The sequence below is a fragment of the Phalacrocorax carbo genome, chromosome 2, assembly GCF_963921805.1.
Source record: "Phalacrocorax carbo chromosome 2, bPhaCar2.1, whole genome shotgun sequence".
Classification (NCBI taxonomy): domain Eukaryota; kingdom Metazoa; phylum Chordata; class Aves; order Suliformes; family Phalacrocoracidae; genus Phalacrocorax; species Phalacrocorax carbo.
In genome coordinates, this window is record NC_087514.1 from 741948 (window position 1) to 755469 (window position 13522).

The following is a 13522-nucleotide window of genomic DNA, read 5'->3' on the forward strand; positions in this document are numbered from 1 at the left end:
GACATTACACAAGTGTATGTTTTCTATAGTCATATATTTCCCCCTCTCTCTAAATCTCTATTCCAGACCCGGGGGCAGGGACTGCCGGCAGCTCCAGCGCTAGCCCAGGTGGGCCTCTAACATCTAACCTTTCGGGCCCTCGCTGGACCAGGAAGGCCGGCAGGCACCCAATCCTCCCCCTCCCCTCCGCGGGGGCTGAAACAGGAACAGATGCATCCCTCAAAGCACCGCTAAACGCAAGCCTAGGCCCTTTGAACTGTCCGTCAGCGATGCCAAAGCGCTTTCCTGAAGCTGGGTGTGCAGCCAGGGTCCCGCTCACCTCCCCGCTCGGAAAACTCCCGCCCCAAGCCCCGGGTGCCACGCTGCCGTTCCTCCCGACGTCCCCCCGTACCCACGGCCTTTCCTCGCCAGCCAGGCACCCCATGCGAGCGAGCTGTCGGAGCTCCTCGCTCAGAGCGCTTGCAGCGCGCAGCAGGCACCGCCTGGCTCCTCACCTGCCTGGTCACGCAGGACTTTCTGTGCTCTGTTATTTCTCAGCGGTTAAGGAGGAGACAGCCTGAAATATTCCACCTAACCGGCGCCCAGGAGGCTTCCCAAGCATTTGTCCAAGTCATGTATGAGGCTACCCAGTACCCTTTTCAGGTGAACCAAAATCCCAGCAATAAGGGCCAGATCCAAACGCCCCCACAGCCCTTGGCAACCCCTCCATCCGACCCCGGGGCTCTACTGAAACAGCTGATTGACGCCAATCACGTTAACTGATTTAGCAGACGATTAAGAAAGGCAGCAAAGTTTGTCTGGAACAACCAAACCCTAGGGGTATTTTACTGCTGAGATCCTGCTATCTTCCATGCAAGCGGTTTCCAATCTTTCCCGACGCACGAAACCCAGAGAGGTTCCCTCCGAGAGCGGGGCAGGTCCCTCAGCAGCGAACGCAGCCCCAAGGGCCATGGGTGAGGCTCAGCCACCTTTGAAACGGCTGAAGAAACCCTCTCTGACCCTGGGCTGAAAGCCCAGCTCTGGCTTTTTGTGCCCCTTCTAGGAAGGGCGGAAAGGAGGTTCCTCCCACACATCCAAGGTGGACGTGACATTCCTTTTGGCTGCCCCAGACGCTCCAAGCGACGCACCCGAGCAACGTACCCTCACCAAGAGTCTCCTTAAGAGCCCCGGCTTGGTGCCTCCGGCCTGCCCTGCACCGGCACCAAGGAGGAGCCTGAGCGATTCCCTTTCAGGGACAGCGCTGCTCGACCATACCCCCCGCTTCGAGTTCGCAGAGAAGCCAGCGTGGAGAGGGAAACCCATCACCTCTGTCTCGTATCCACACATAGGAAAAAGTTGCAATGGGTCCTACCTCTTCATCTGAGCTGTCTTCTTCATATTCATCCTGAGCAAGCAGACGCTCATTTTCCTTCAGTGATGAATCATCCTCCAAGACTTTGCTCTTCCTGCAAGCCCCTGTGGCCTGAAAGACAGAAAAAAATAGCTTAATAAGATCCCATCATGCGAACCTTTGCGTTTTTGTGTTGGCTACGGCAGAAACCTCGGCTGGGCAATGAAATCTGAAGCTGCCACCAAAGTGTTGCCTGCTGCCAGGGTCCAGGATCACCACAGAGCACTTCATGCCCCAGCCCGGACAGCGCTGCGCAGTACAACACCTCGCTCTTAGGTCCTCCGGGACGCCACGTTACAGAGGGAGGGAAGGAAGGGAGGAAGGGAGGAAGGGAGGAAGGGAGGAAGGGAGGAAGGGAGGAAGGGAGGAAGGGAGGAAGGGAGGAAGGGAGGAAGGGAGGAAGGGAGGAAGGGAGGAAGGGAGGAAGGGAGGAAGGGAGGAAGGAAGGAAGGAAGGAAGGAAGGAAGGAAGGAAGGAAGGAAGGAAGGAAGGAAGGAAGGAAGGAAGGAAGGAAGGAAGGAAGGAAGGAAGGAAGGAAGGAAGGAAGGAAGGAAGGAAGGAAGGAAGGAAGGAAGGAAGGAAGGAAAGGGCTTGTTAAGCAGCGTGTGCTTACATTCACCTGGGACTGCAAAGAGAGAGAGTCAGTCACCTCCCTTCTGAGGACAGGTTGCCCGAGAAGCTCACTGGGAGCTGCTCAGCTTACCCAGGAGTTGCATTCTCACTCATGAGGCCCAAAATTATTCTCCACAGCCTCCACATCCCAGCCATCCTCCAGAGTCATTTCAAGGCTCTCTGCCCCTCTTTTCCCCTGGAGCTCAACACCACCGAGACCACGCAGCGGCACAACCAAGGCAGAGGCTGCAACCACCCAACCTGCACGGACAGGCGGAGCGGGGAGAGGGCTTCCCAGCGGCACTGCCTCCTCCGAGCGTCCGTCAGAACAGCAACAGCCGAGGATGAGGCGCCAGCGTGGCTACGGCTCAGGAGGCAAGGAGTGCAGCAGCAGCCACACAAACTCAGGTCACGGGAACGGAAACATCTATGCTGGAAAGGACCTCTGGAGGTCCCTAATCCAACCCCCCGCTCAAAAGCAGAGCCAGCTTCAAAGTCAGATCCGGGTGCTTGGGACCACCTCGTCTGGTCAAGTTTTGAGTATCTCCAAGGATGGAGATCTCGGCACCTCTCTGGGTCCTGTTCCAGGGCTCCACGACTCCCGTGGGCAAGAACACGCCTGACGCTCAACCGGAATTTTCCTTGCTGCACCTTGTGCCCGTTGCCTCGTGCCGCGCCTCGGCATCACGAGAGCCTGGCTCCATCTCCACGCTCCCTCACACAGTTGCAGACAGCAAAAGCTGCCCCTTCTCCCGGCTGAAGAGGCCAGCTCACAGACCCTCCTCGTGCCCCATGCTCCGGCACCGACCACCTCAGTGCCCTCCATTAGACTCCTTCCTGTCTGTCACTGGGTTGTACTGGGGAGCCCCAGGCTGGACGGGTCTCAAGTGCCAAACAGAGGTGAAGGAGCCCAACCCCCGTGCTCCTGCCAGCACAGCCCTTGGTGTGGTCGGTTGGTGTTGTTCAGGACACCCGCTGACCCCCACGCTGTTCCCAGGACCCCCATGCTGTCCCCAGGACCCCCAGGCCCTTTCCTCCAGAGCTTCAACCCCTGCCTGCCCTGTTGCCTGGGGTTATTCTGTCCCAAGTGCAGGACTTCACATTCTTCACCCTTCACCTGTCAGTCGTTCTCTCCTGCCCATCAAGGTCTCTCTGAATGGCAGATCTGCCCCACAGCAGATCCCCAGCAGATCCTAGAGCCTCCTCTCTCAGGTAAGGACGGACCCTGCAGCACCATTCCCTTTATCGGGCAGGACAAGTGCACGGGGGTTTCTGGTGCCTCCCACGACACTACCACGAGAGCAGGCTCTTCCCAGCACCGAACGTCGGCGAAGGTCCTGCCTGCCGATGGGCTCCACCACGCTCGCACTCGGGACTCTAGAGCTGCCGGACAAGGTGCTTGAGACCGGGTGAAGCACCCAACCATCTCGCCTGCGTAATCTGAAGTTACTGGTGGGTTTCAAAGCGATGGGCACATTTGGAGCCGCTCGGAGCCCCAAATGCCTTTGGAAGAGACCTGGGCAGAGGTCGGGGCAGGAACGGGCTGCAGACACGGCCCCCAAGGTGGCAACGTCACCACGATGAGAGAATCCCGCCATCACACGCGTTGCACGCCGTGCCAGACACGTCCGACCGAGGCGGCCCATGGGGAGCGGTGGGAGCGACCTCACGCACAGGGGGCTGAACGCAGCCTCCGTTGCTTGGGTTATCCCACCTTTTTTTTCCACAGCAGAACCCGCAGCGGGCAGGACACACGGGCCATAGGTTCTGCTCCCGTCAGAGAAAACCCATGGGGCACGCCTCGGGTAGGAATTAATTCCCTCCTCAGACACGGGTAATCAGACAGCACCGACCATCAGACTTCGCCCACTCGCTGACCTGCTGTGTGGGTGCCGAATAAGCTACAGATCCTTCCCTGGAAAAGAGATTCTCTCCCCCCGCGCACCACTCGGAGTGGGGGTAGGGGGAGAATGGGGACCCTGGCTAGATCGGGTTTACGGGAGGATTCAGTGAAATAATCGGAAAAACAGCCCCAGAAAATGTCCCTCGCGGGAGCAGTAAAATCTGCACAGTGTGTGATCACCTTCTGCTGTACGTACACACCAGCGCAGCTCCCCCGAGCCGCAGGGAGAGGGGTGGGAGAGAGCCTGGAAAATACTGGGCCGGCAAGAGGATGAGATTACTGCAAAAACAAAAGGCTTTATTAAAAAATTTTTAAAAAGGGAGATTGGAGATAAGTTTTTTTCCAGGCTCTTGGCGCTACAATGGCTTTGGACTTGAGTTTCCATCTTCCCCTCATTTCCCCCCTCTCTCCTCCGCCACGATGAGACTGGAGAAGGACCCTGCGCCGCAGATCTGGGTGATGGTGCTACGAGCTGCCAGCGTCCTCGGGAGCCGCGGCCACGCCAGGAGGTGGCACACAGTTGCTCCAGTGCTCCTGCTCTTACCCCAGTGGTGCTCAGCCTCTCAGTCCACGCGGTTGGGGAGGACAGACAGAGGCCCACATGCTCCCCAGGCCCTGAGTTTGCTCTGAGAGCTGTCACAAGCCAGTCTCTTGCCCAGGATTCTTGCAGGAGATCCACCCTGGCTGGCATGCCGGCAAACCAGACGCCAGCATCCAGGCATGAGGGACGTCTATCGGCACGTTCAAATCCTTCAAGTTAGCTTTGCCAGGAAAATGAGACAGACCTCAGCTAGGACATCAATCACGCACCCAGCACCCTATAATACTTGACTAAAGCCCACCTGGGGAACAGTGAATGCACACTGAACGCTAAAACCATTTTATCAGAAAAAAAAAAATTATCTGTTTGAAGCAGAGAGGGCTCTAAGGGGGTGCCAGGAGCGGCAGGGCCAGCAGCCCTGGTCGCAGGGAGCACCGTCACCGTTCACTCCTCTTGCAGCCTTATCGGAAGCGCCTCTCTGCATCTTCCAGGTGCATTTACCTTGACGCCCGCAAAGGGTTTTCCCCTACGCAGCTGGGGGTCGGTCTGCCTGGGTCCCGGGCGGGCGGGCGGGCAGGGACAGGCTGGTCCCCTCCGCTTCGCAGGGGCTGCGTTGGGACGCAGGAATAACCGAAGCTTTGCTCCGCCGCCCAGGCCGCCCCGTGCAGAAAGGCTCGTTCCACCAGAGGGCGGCAAGCAATGCCGACACACCGCAAAACCCTGCCAAACCCCTCAAAACTGCCCTGCCGGCACCCCGCTACCACCGCAGCTGCTGCCAGGGCTTGGGGATGGGGACCGCCTGGCCCCCCCGGGCACCCAGGGCTAGCGGGGAGCCAGGAGCCCGCACCCCCAGACCACAGGTCAGAGGGGAGTCGGGCAGCGCCGAGCATCAGCCACGGGCATCGCCAAGCCCCGTTTCTGGCAGCTTTGGTCGCTGAAGGGGAGACCTGGGGCAGCTGGTGGGTTTCAACAGCGCAGACAGGACTTGAGAACAGGTTTAGCTGTAACAAGGGGGACAAGGGAAGAAAGAGTGAAGCTCCCACACCAGTGAGACCTGTAACGTCCTCCCTCCCAAATCCACCCCCCGTGCGGATCAGCTGGGGTTCCTCTACCGCAACCTCCAACAGGTAAATTCAACAGAAGATTCAGAGGAACTAGGAAAAAAGGGATTAATCTAAACTAAACCACAAACCGGATGGGCAAAAAGGAGAGGAAAAATACCGCTGGCAGCCTTTGAGGAGAGCCACATCCTCAGAGCGCTCCTCTGTACACCATCTAACAGGCGAGCCGGCAAACCACGCTCGGCCGGACGCAAGCGCCGCGCTGCTGCGCTGCGGGAGCCTCTCCGTGTCTGGGCCAGGGCGAGGGAACAGCTTTCCAGCCCAGGCAGAGCCGGCTCTCCCCGCTTATGCTGCAAAAAGCACATCATGTACCCAACTGCAGAGTCTTACGCCAGCAAAGGTGCTAAGGAGAGGCAATATCTTTAGTTACAAATTAGAGAAAGAAAGTACGCTTTCAGGAACGCAAGCCCCTCAGGTGTGAAAGAGAAGCAGAACTGAAGAAGGCTTGTCTAAGCCAAAGCTCTTCCACGCCCTCCAGCTAGATAAGCCTGTGTAATAAGGGGTACCATCCCTGCCTACACCAGTCCTGCTTATTTCCTTAAGCCACCCCTGCTGTGGCACCTGTACTTGGCAGCCTCAGAAGTAGGCAGACTGTTCAGCAGCTGCCTGGACTAGCTGAATCGGAAAGAGAAGTGTCCCCCGCTGCATTTGCTAGTCAGTAAAATAAGCATCAGCACATGTAAATGGCCTGGGTAGATCCTCCTTTTCCTCCCCAAACCAAGAGCCACTGGAAGCTGGATTAAAACATCAGTAGCTCCTTTGGCTCCCCTTCCCCTAAGCAAAACCTGCTCCCCTCCCACCGTAAGGCTCTCAGAGCGCTCCCACACAGTTCCTCCGTGGTGTGGAGAAAAGATCAGGAACTCCTGGCTTGCAATTTTCCAGCAGGAAGGGAGAAAGGTCACAGAATCATAGAATCATTAAGGTTGGAAAAGACCTCTAAGATCAAGTCCAACCGCCAACCCAACACCCCCAGGTCCCTAAACCGTGTCCCCAAGTCCCACGGCTACACAGTGTTTGAACCCCGCCAGGGACGGGGACTCCCCCACCTCTCTGGGCAGCCTCCTGCAATCCCTGACCACTCTTGCAGGAAAGAAATTGTTCCCAATACCCAACCTAAACCTCCCCTGACGCAGCTTGGGGCCATTCCCTCTCACCTGTCCCTGGTGACTTGGGAGCAGAGACCAGCCCCCCCCTCACTCCAGCCCCTCTCAGGCAGCTGCAGAGAGCGAGAAGGGCTCCCCTCAGCCCCCCCTTCTCCAGGCTAAACCCCCCCAGCCCCGTCAGCCACCCCCCAGCACACTTGTGCTCCAGACCCTGCCCCAGCCCCGCTGCCCTTCTCTGGACACGCTCCAGCCCCTCCAGGCCCTTCTTGTCCTGAGGGTCCCAAACAACAGGTCCCTGCTGTCCCAGCGATCCCCAGCTATGGCGGGGCGGAATCTCTCAGCGGGAAAGCTGGAGGAAGGGGTGCACTAGCTGGGCGCTGCTGCTGCAGACAGCGTTGAGTTACAAGCAGCTGAATAGGTGAGGGGGAGGACGGGCAGCAGCAAGACCAGACGCACCAGTCAGGGCTGGAGCGAACAGACAGCAGACCCTACCGCAGAAGCAGTCCTAGAGCAGGTGGGTTTGGGAGCTGTGGCAACAGCTTATGCTTATGTGGGACTGAGCAACCGTCCCGTGGCCAGGAGAGGGGCGGCAAGGTTTCTCGCAGCTTTACCAGATGCTGGGATGTGCACCCAAGTAGTAGAAAGAGCCCTAAGCTGCGTCAGGGGAGGTTTAGATTGGGTATTGGGAAAAAGTTCTCCCCTGCAAGAGCGGTCAGGCCCTGGCACAGGCTGCCCAGAGAGGTGGGGGAGTCACCGTCCCTGGGGGGGCCCAAAACCGTGTAGACGTGGCCCTTGGGGACACGGTTTAGGAGACCTGGGGGTGTTGGGTTGGGGGTTGGATGGGATGATCCTTGAGGTCTTGCCCAACCTTAATGATTCCATGATCCCAGTGAGAGACTCTTCCTCCTCAGTGCCAAGCCCAGACCTCGCCAAGATCGTACGGTAAAGTGGGGAAAAACAAGCAACCAACGCACACACATCACCTCTGCCTTTGCTAAAGCGAGGGGGTTCTTGGGCCTCGTGTTGCCAGTTGCTCTGCTCACCCTGTGAGGCAGAACAGCTAAATCGTGTTTCGCACACGGAAAAATGATACCTAAAGGGGCAGCAGTGGTCTAGCTTGCAACAGGGCTAGAAACAGGATTCCCAAACTCACAGCCCCGTGAGCTACAGCATAGTCGTGTGGGCTGCTCCCCAGGACCTGTCCTCTTCCACCTCCCCTCGACACGCGTAAACACCGACCTGCAGCAGTCCAGCTGTTCCAGTGCCTCTGCACCAACTGCTGCCGATTCAGGGACAAACAACACGCTAGGCCTGCGAAGAAAGCTACGATGAAGCTGCATAATTCCTTCCGATTAGTAGAAAGAAGCCTGTAAGACCAGCTAAGCCTAGTGGCAGTTTAACAGCTTAAACCATGTGTTTACCTCATTATCAGCTGCGGCTTTCTAAGAGGTTTCCATTCTCAGGTAACCTCTTGTAAGCGACAAGATACAAGACAACATCTCACGCGATCACAGCCCACTGCGCACCTCAGGTTTGAGCTCGGATGTAAGAAGATCCAAAGCAACGCCTTCCAAACAAGAGCAGTAAAGCGGCTTCTACCAGGGCCAGGACAAACCACGTTGCTCAGCCAGCCTTGGAGTGACCAGGACGGCGCGACCAAGTCTGGGCAAGCAGCGGCCTCTGGAACGTGGCTGCTGCTTCGGGAGCCCGGGAGGAACTCACACTGGCCTGAGGGGGGATCTCATCAATGCCTATAAATATCTGAAGGGCGGGTGTCAGGGGGATGGGCCGGGCTCTTTTCAGCGGTGCCCAACGCCAGGCCAAGGGGCCACGGGCACAAGCTGGAACACGGGAAGCTCCACCTGAACATGAGGACAAACCCCTTCCCTGTGCGGGTGCCAGAGCAGGGGCACAGGCTGCCCAGAGAGGCTGTGGGGTCCCTTCCCTGGAGACATTCACCCCCCGCCTGGACGCGGCCCTGTGCCCCTGCTCTGGGGGTGCCTGCTCCAGCAGGGGTGGGACGGGGTGAGCTCCAGGGGATCCTCCCAGCCCCCACCAGTCTGGGATTCTGGGATTCCGGATCCTCCCTGTAGGACGAAGCGAGTGACGTCGGGCCAACACTGGTCACAGGTCCCCATCGCAGTTGGAGACAAAGCAATCTTTCCACATCCCGGTGCCTTTGGCAGAGAGTGGATGCTGTCTCGCTTCCACCAGGTCAAGCCTTCCTCCCCTAACCGCTCCAGAACCAGGAGACAGAACCTCGCAGGCCACGTCACTCGCGGTGCTTCGAGGAAGTCGGCTGCTATTAACTTCCTCTCATCACCTGGCTCTACACGCCCGTCTTCTAGTACCGATGCACCGATCAGCCAGCCCGCTGTACCTCTGCAAGACGTATTCCTGCGAGAGCTGAAGTCCTGAGATGGGGAGAGGTAACTCATGCTAAAACTGTCAGTACAAGCAACAAGCCTGAAATTTTTCACCCTGCGGGCAAGCATCGATTTGTTCCATTTCATGGGGCTGACAGAACTGCTAACAGCTCAGAAAGGGGACGCCGCGCGCCTGCAGGGAGTCTCGCTCACGTACCAGACTCAAGAACTAACACATCTCAAGACAGAGACAGCTTGCCAGAGTGCCAGGCAAACTCAGCAGGTTTGCTGTTTACTCCTTCAGCTTTCCTTTGCAGAGCTTCTGTCCAGAGGGCGTAACGCTGAGCGTGTGAAAGCCGGCCCGGCCCCGCCAGGAGCACGGAGCCCTGCCCCGACCTAGGCTCGGAGCGGAGCACAGCCCTCCGCACCCCGGTAACGCCGGCACCGGGCTGGGGCAGGGGTCAGCGCAGCAGGCCGGGGACGCCGAGACCCTGGCACTCTCTCGGCGCAGTGACTTAGCAAGGCACCGCCGGCGTGCTGGCCACCAAGAGGCAGCACTTCCACCGGTGCCATGAGCCGCTGTCGGTATGAGCAGTGGTTTCCTTCCTTCCACGACTGCTAGAAATACGTCCCAGGGGAAGAAGGCTCTGCAGAAATCAGGCCGCCACCAAAGACCTTGTCAGCTGCTTTCCTGCTTAAGACTGGTGCAGCAAACACAACTACAAACGAATCCGGAGGAAAGGAGAAAAAGCGATACTGGGCTGGAGAGAACTGCCCCAAGGGGCTCCGCGGCGCAGCCCCCCGTACGGAATACTCAGCCCCAAACGGGGGGGTCCTGCCGGCGTGGCTGCGCGGTACCGAGCTGACGGCAGCGTGGAGCCACGGAGCGGAAGGGAACTGAGCGCAGGCCCACTGGCAGGCGCTGGTGGAGCAGCAGAGAGGAGTCGGATGCGGTACCGCAGCCCAGAGCCCTGCGAGGGTGCTCCGAGCTGTGCACGTGAACGGGCCGGAGCAAGGCAAGGCGCCCGGGTGCAACCCCCGCGGGAAGGGAAGCGCCAGGCGGCCCTCGCTGCACCGGCAGCGCCTCCCCGATGCCTACACCCGGCACGGGACAGATTTATTTCAGGCGCTCGGTGCCACAGCAGGGACTCTCTGACAGAACAGCGCTGAAGGGGCTTCCTGGATTACAAAAGCAGAAAATAAACATTTCAGCCTGGCCTTCAACTGCAGGCCACCGGGCTTTTCCCCAGGGGCCCTGAGAGCAGAGTCGGACGGCTCAGCTCAGCACCGGGGCTGCCAAGGAAGAAAGCACGGCTTGTCAGAACGCTGGAAGTCATTAAGAGGAAATCTAATCCGACAAGGACAGCCTAATATTTACACAGCCCTGCGAGCTAGAGAGGCACCAAGAACGGGGCTTTGCAATCTGCTGACAGGCAGGTGGCGGAGGCAGTGGCCTTTCTCGCTCCTGGATCCCGAAGGGAGCTGGGACAGCACAACTCAGTTCAGCACCTTGCTGCTCAGACTGGATTAACACTTCTCCGCAGACTGAGGCGCCAGCGCTGGCTCGCAGCTCAGTACCTCTCTCTCTTCTGTCCTCCGGAGAGGCTGCCTTTACTCCTCTGTGGTATTTTTTAAGCCCCAACACTTCTTACTTCTTACACTCTGACTTCCTAAAAGCGTCTTCCTGCAGGGAGCTGCAGATAACCACCAGGATCATGGGAAGGAGCACAGCTCCGGAGAGGCACCGCCCCATCCCACCATCTACGCTTGAATTCTGCGCAGAGACTAACACGTCCTAAACTGTTGTGTTTCATCGTCTCAGGAGCAACCTCCAGCTGAGTATTTCAAACACCAAAACATTGAGGGAGCAGTAACACCCCCCTCTGCAAGGTTTCTCCCTTGCCAGACCTACAGCTTCCACGGAAGGAGCAGGAAACACTAAGATCAGCCCAGCTGGAGAGCATCGACTTGGCTTCGGCACCCTGCAAACCATCGGCTTTCACCAGAATACCGCAGGTTTTAGGGAAGCAGCGAGAGACCGGGAGTAAAGGAGCCAGTCGGCAGAGCAGCGCCCCAACCCCTCGCTGCGGGGCGTGACATTAGCGGTGTCCTCTCCGCCCCTGGGTCAGAGCCCCCAGCTCTTTCTGGAGCTCCAGACAGGCCTCTCCATGACGACCACGATGCCGAGTCCATAGGAAAGCTCTGGCAACCTGAGCAAGCAAGGCTCCTTGCTGTCTGGTCTCTCAGCAGAAATCCTCAGAGCAATCACAGAACATCTGAAGCTTCCCTTCCCTCTCCGACCACACGCCATCCTTCTCCACGAGCTCCCCGGTGCTCTCCACACTTCTCTGGCAGAGCGGGAGACCCTCCTGTGGATTCCCAAGTGCTGCACGCGTCCAGCTGATGCATGTAGCTCTCCTGCGCGTAGTCCAGAAGCCTCTGGAAGCAGCTTGGGAATCCTCCCCAACCTCTAACCTGCTGGACAGCCGGAATATACGGACAGCATGAGAGCCAGGATGTGCACAAACCCTCCGAAAGCGCTCCAGAGCCTGGCTCGCATGACACGCGCAGCGGCCAGCCGTTCCCAGAGCACAAAGTCGTCTTTAACATCAAGGCTGAAGATCCGGCGGGGAGGAGCTGGAGGCTTCTCCGGCTCCAGCTCAGGTGTCCACGCTGCTGGCCAGGCACAAGTGATGCTGGAGCAAACTGGCATCAGCCAGGAGGTCTAAAGGTGGTTTCAAAGTGAACTCCCGTGAGACAGAACAAGGTCTTCGGCTTTGCAGAACAGTTGCAGACAGTGGTCCGGGCTAGAATGAGCAGGCTCAGGGAAACACGCAAGAGGACTGCAAAAATCAGGCCTGGGTCTCTGAGCCGCAGGCAGCAAGGTGATGTAGCACCTCTGCCGCTGGAAGGTGCCCTTTACCCTCCCACCCTCCTCCTGCTGCTCCCCGTGTGCCGGCTCGGCTCCCGTCGTGCTCCCTGGGGAGCCGATTCAACCCACTCAACTCACGGAAGGGAAACTACCCCAGCAGGGGGGGCGACAGCTCTCGGTCACAACGAGGTGACCTGGCTCGGGGAAGTATCTCTGAGACGCAGCAGGAGCAGGAGGGAGAGGACAAGGCTGGAGATGGGAAACATCCCCGCTCTGGCAGCCCTCAGAGAAGCTGCCAACTGCCAAGTTTGTTATCCTGCTGGGAAAACACAGCTTCAGGAGCTGCCAGGGAGGGTCTGCACTCTGTATTTGCGCTTTGTTACCTGACCGCAAGGAGCAGGAAGAACTGGGGCTGTCTCCGCCACACGTAACGACGACAGCTCCGCGCCACGGCTGGCGGCCGCCTGTGGCACTTACATCGTGTCCCCGGCAGCGCTACGCTCTACGGGGAATGAATGCTGTGTAACTTGCAATGTATTTTAAGCTCAGGGCTACAAATCCATTACGTTTCTGAGAACGAGCTAAACAGAGGCCAGTCCCTTCTGCCTTCGGAGATGCCCACTGTTCAGGGATACCTGTTCACCGGCAGGCTACAAACCATCATTCAGCAACATGCCCAGAAGTGCCAAAGTCACCACACCGACCTACCAAACAAAAAAAAGTGGCATCTAAGAACTGACCATAAACTTTCAGGCAAGGGCTAAAATCCCCCCAGAGGAGCAGGGACAGGCCCCCTTCCAAAAAGGCTGCTAAGAGAGGTGGAAATTAAACCATTTCCCCTCTTCACCAGGGTTAAACTCCTGCAAGGGCTCCCTCGAGCATTTTAGGGGCACAGCCCTGGGCAGCAGTATCCCCAATTCCCTTACAGGGAAGGTAGCTTGGAGGAGGCCCAAAGCCACAGGTTAACGTCAAGGACACTCAGAGTCTGTGTTTCTTTTTGGAGTGCTTTTCTTCTCATTTTTGCATTCCTGTAACTAAGGACCTGACAATCGCGCTCTGCCACCTGCTCGGCAGCACCCGCAGGCCGTTTAGGGTTTGCACATCACTTCGGCGAAACCCCTCCTACGGAGCGCACTGAACTAAAAGAAATGAAAAAGAAACAAAAGCGGGTGCCTGGGGCAGCGGGGGAGGCAGGGCCGAGGCCACGGACCACCAGCTCAGGCGAGAGCGAGGGCTGGTGGGCAGATCCTCCCGCGGCAGGGGAAGCCGCGGCGTGGCGGCTGACAACTCGTGGCGATCTCAATTTCTTACCCATCATGCTGACGGCAGCTCCCAGGCTTCACAAGCCCTGAGATGCAGCCACAGGCGCCCCCGGTCAACGCTCCTGCCTTATAAACGCAACAAAAAATAATCCCCTGGCAGGTTTTGCCATCGCAACCAATACAAGTAAAATTCTAGCTTGCTTTTTAACTGTTTTCATAACTAACTCCTGGTAAATTAAGCAGATTTGCCTGCTGTAGAGCCAATTAACAGAAACCAGAGGTTTTAAGAGGCTGCAATTAAGAGACCCCTGCTCAAGCAGGGGGTTGGACAAGATAATCTCGAGAGGTCCCT

General features: G+C 58.0%; 1 protein-coding gene across 2 annotated transcripts in view; it reads right to left on the reverse strand.

Moving 5' to 3' along the window:
- The window catches only part of BOP1 (BOP1 ribosomal biogenesis factor), a 72688-nt gene that overhangs the window by 54918 nt on the left and 4248 nt on the right, over positions 1–13522 (reverse strand). For both annotated transcript variants that reach the window (XM_064441934.1, XM_064441935.1), the window contains exon 3: positions 1352–1462. In XM_064441934.1, coding sequence (XP_064298004.1) covers positions 1352–1462 — 111 coding nt within the window. The remainder of the gene's footprint in view (positions 1–1351; positions 1463–13522) is intronic.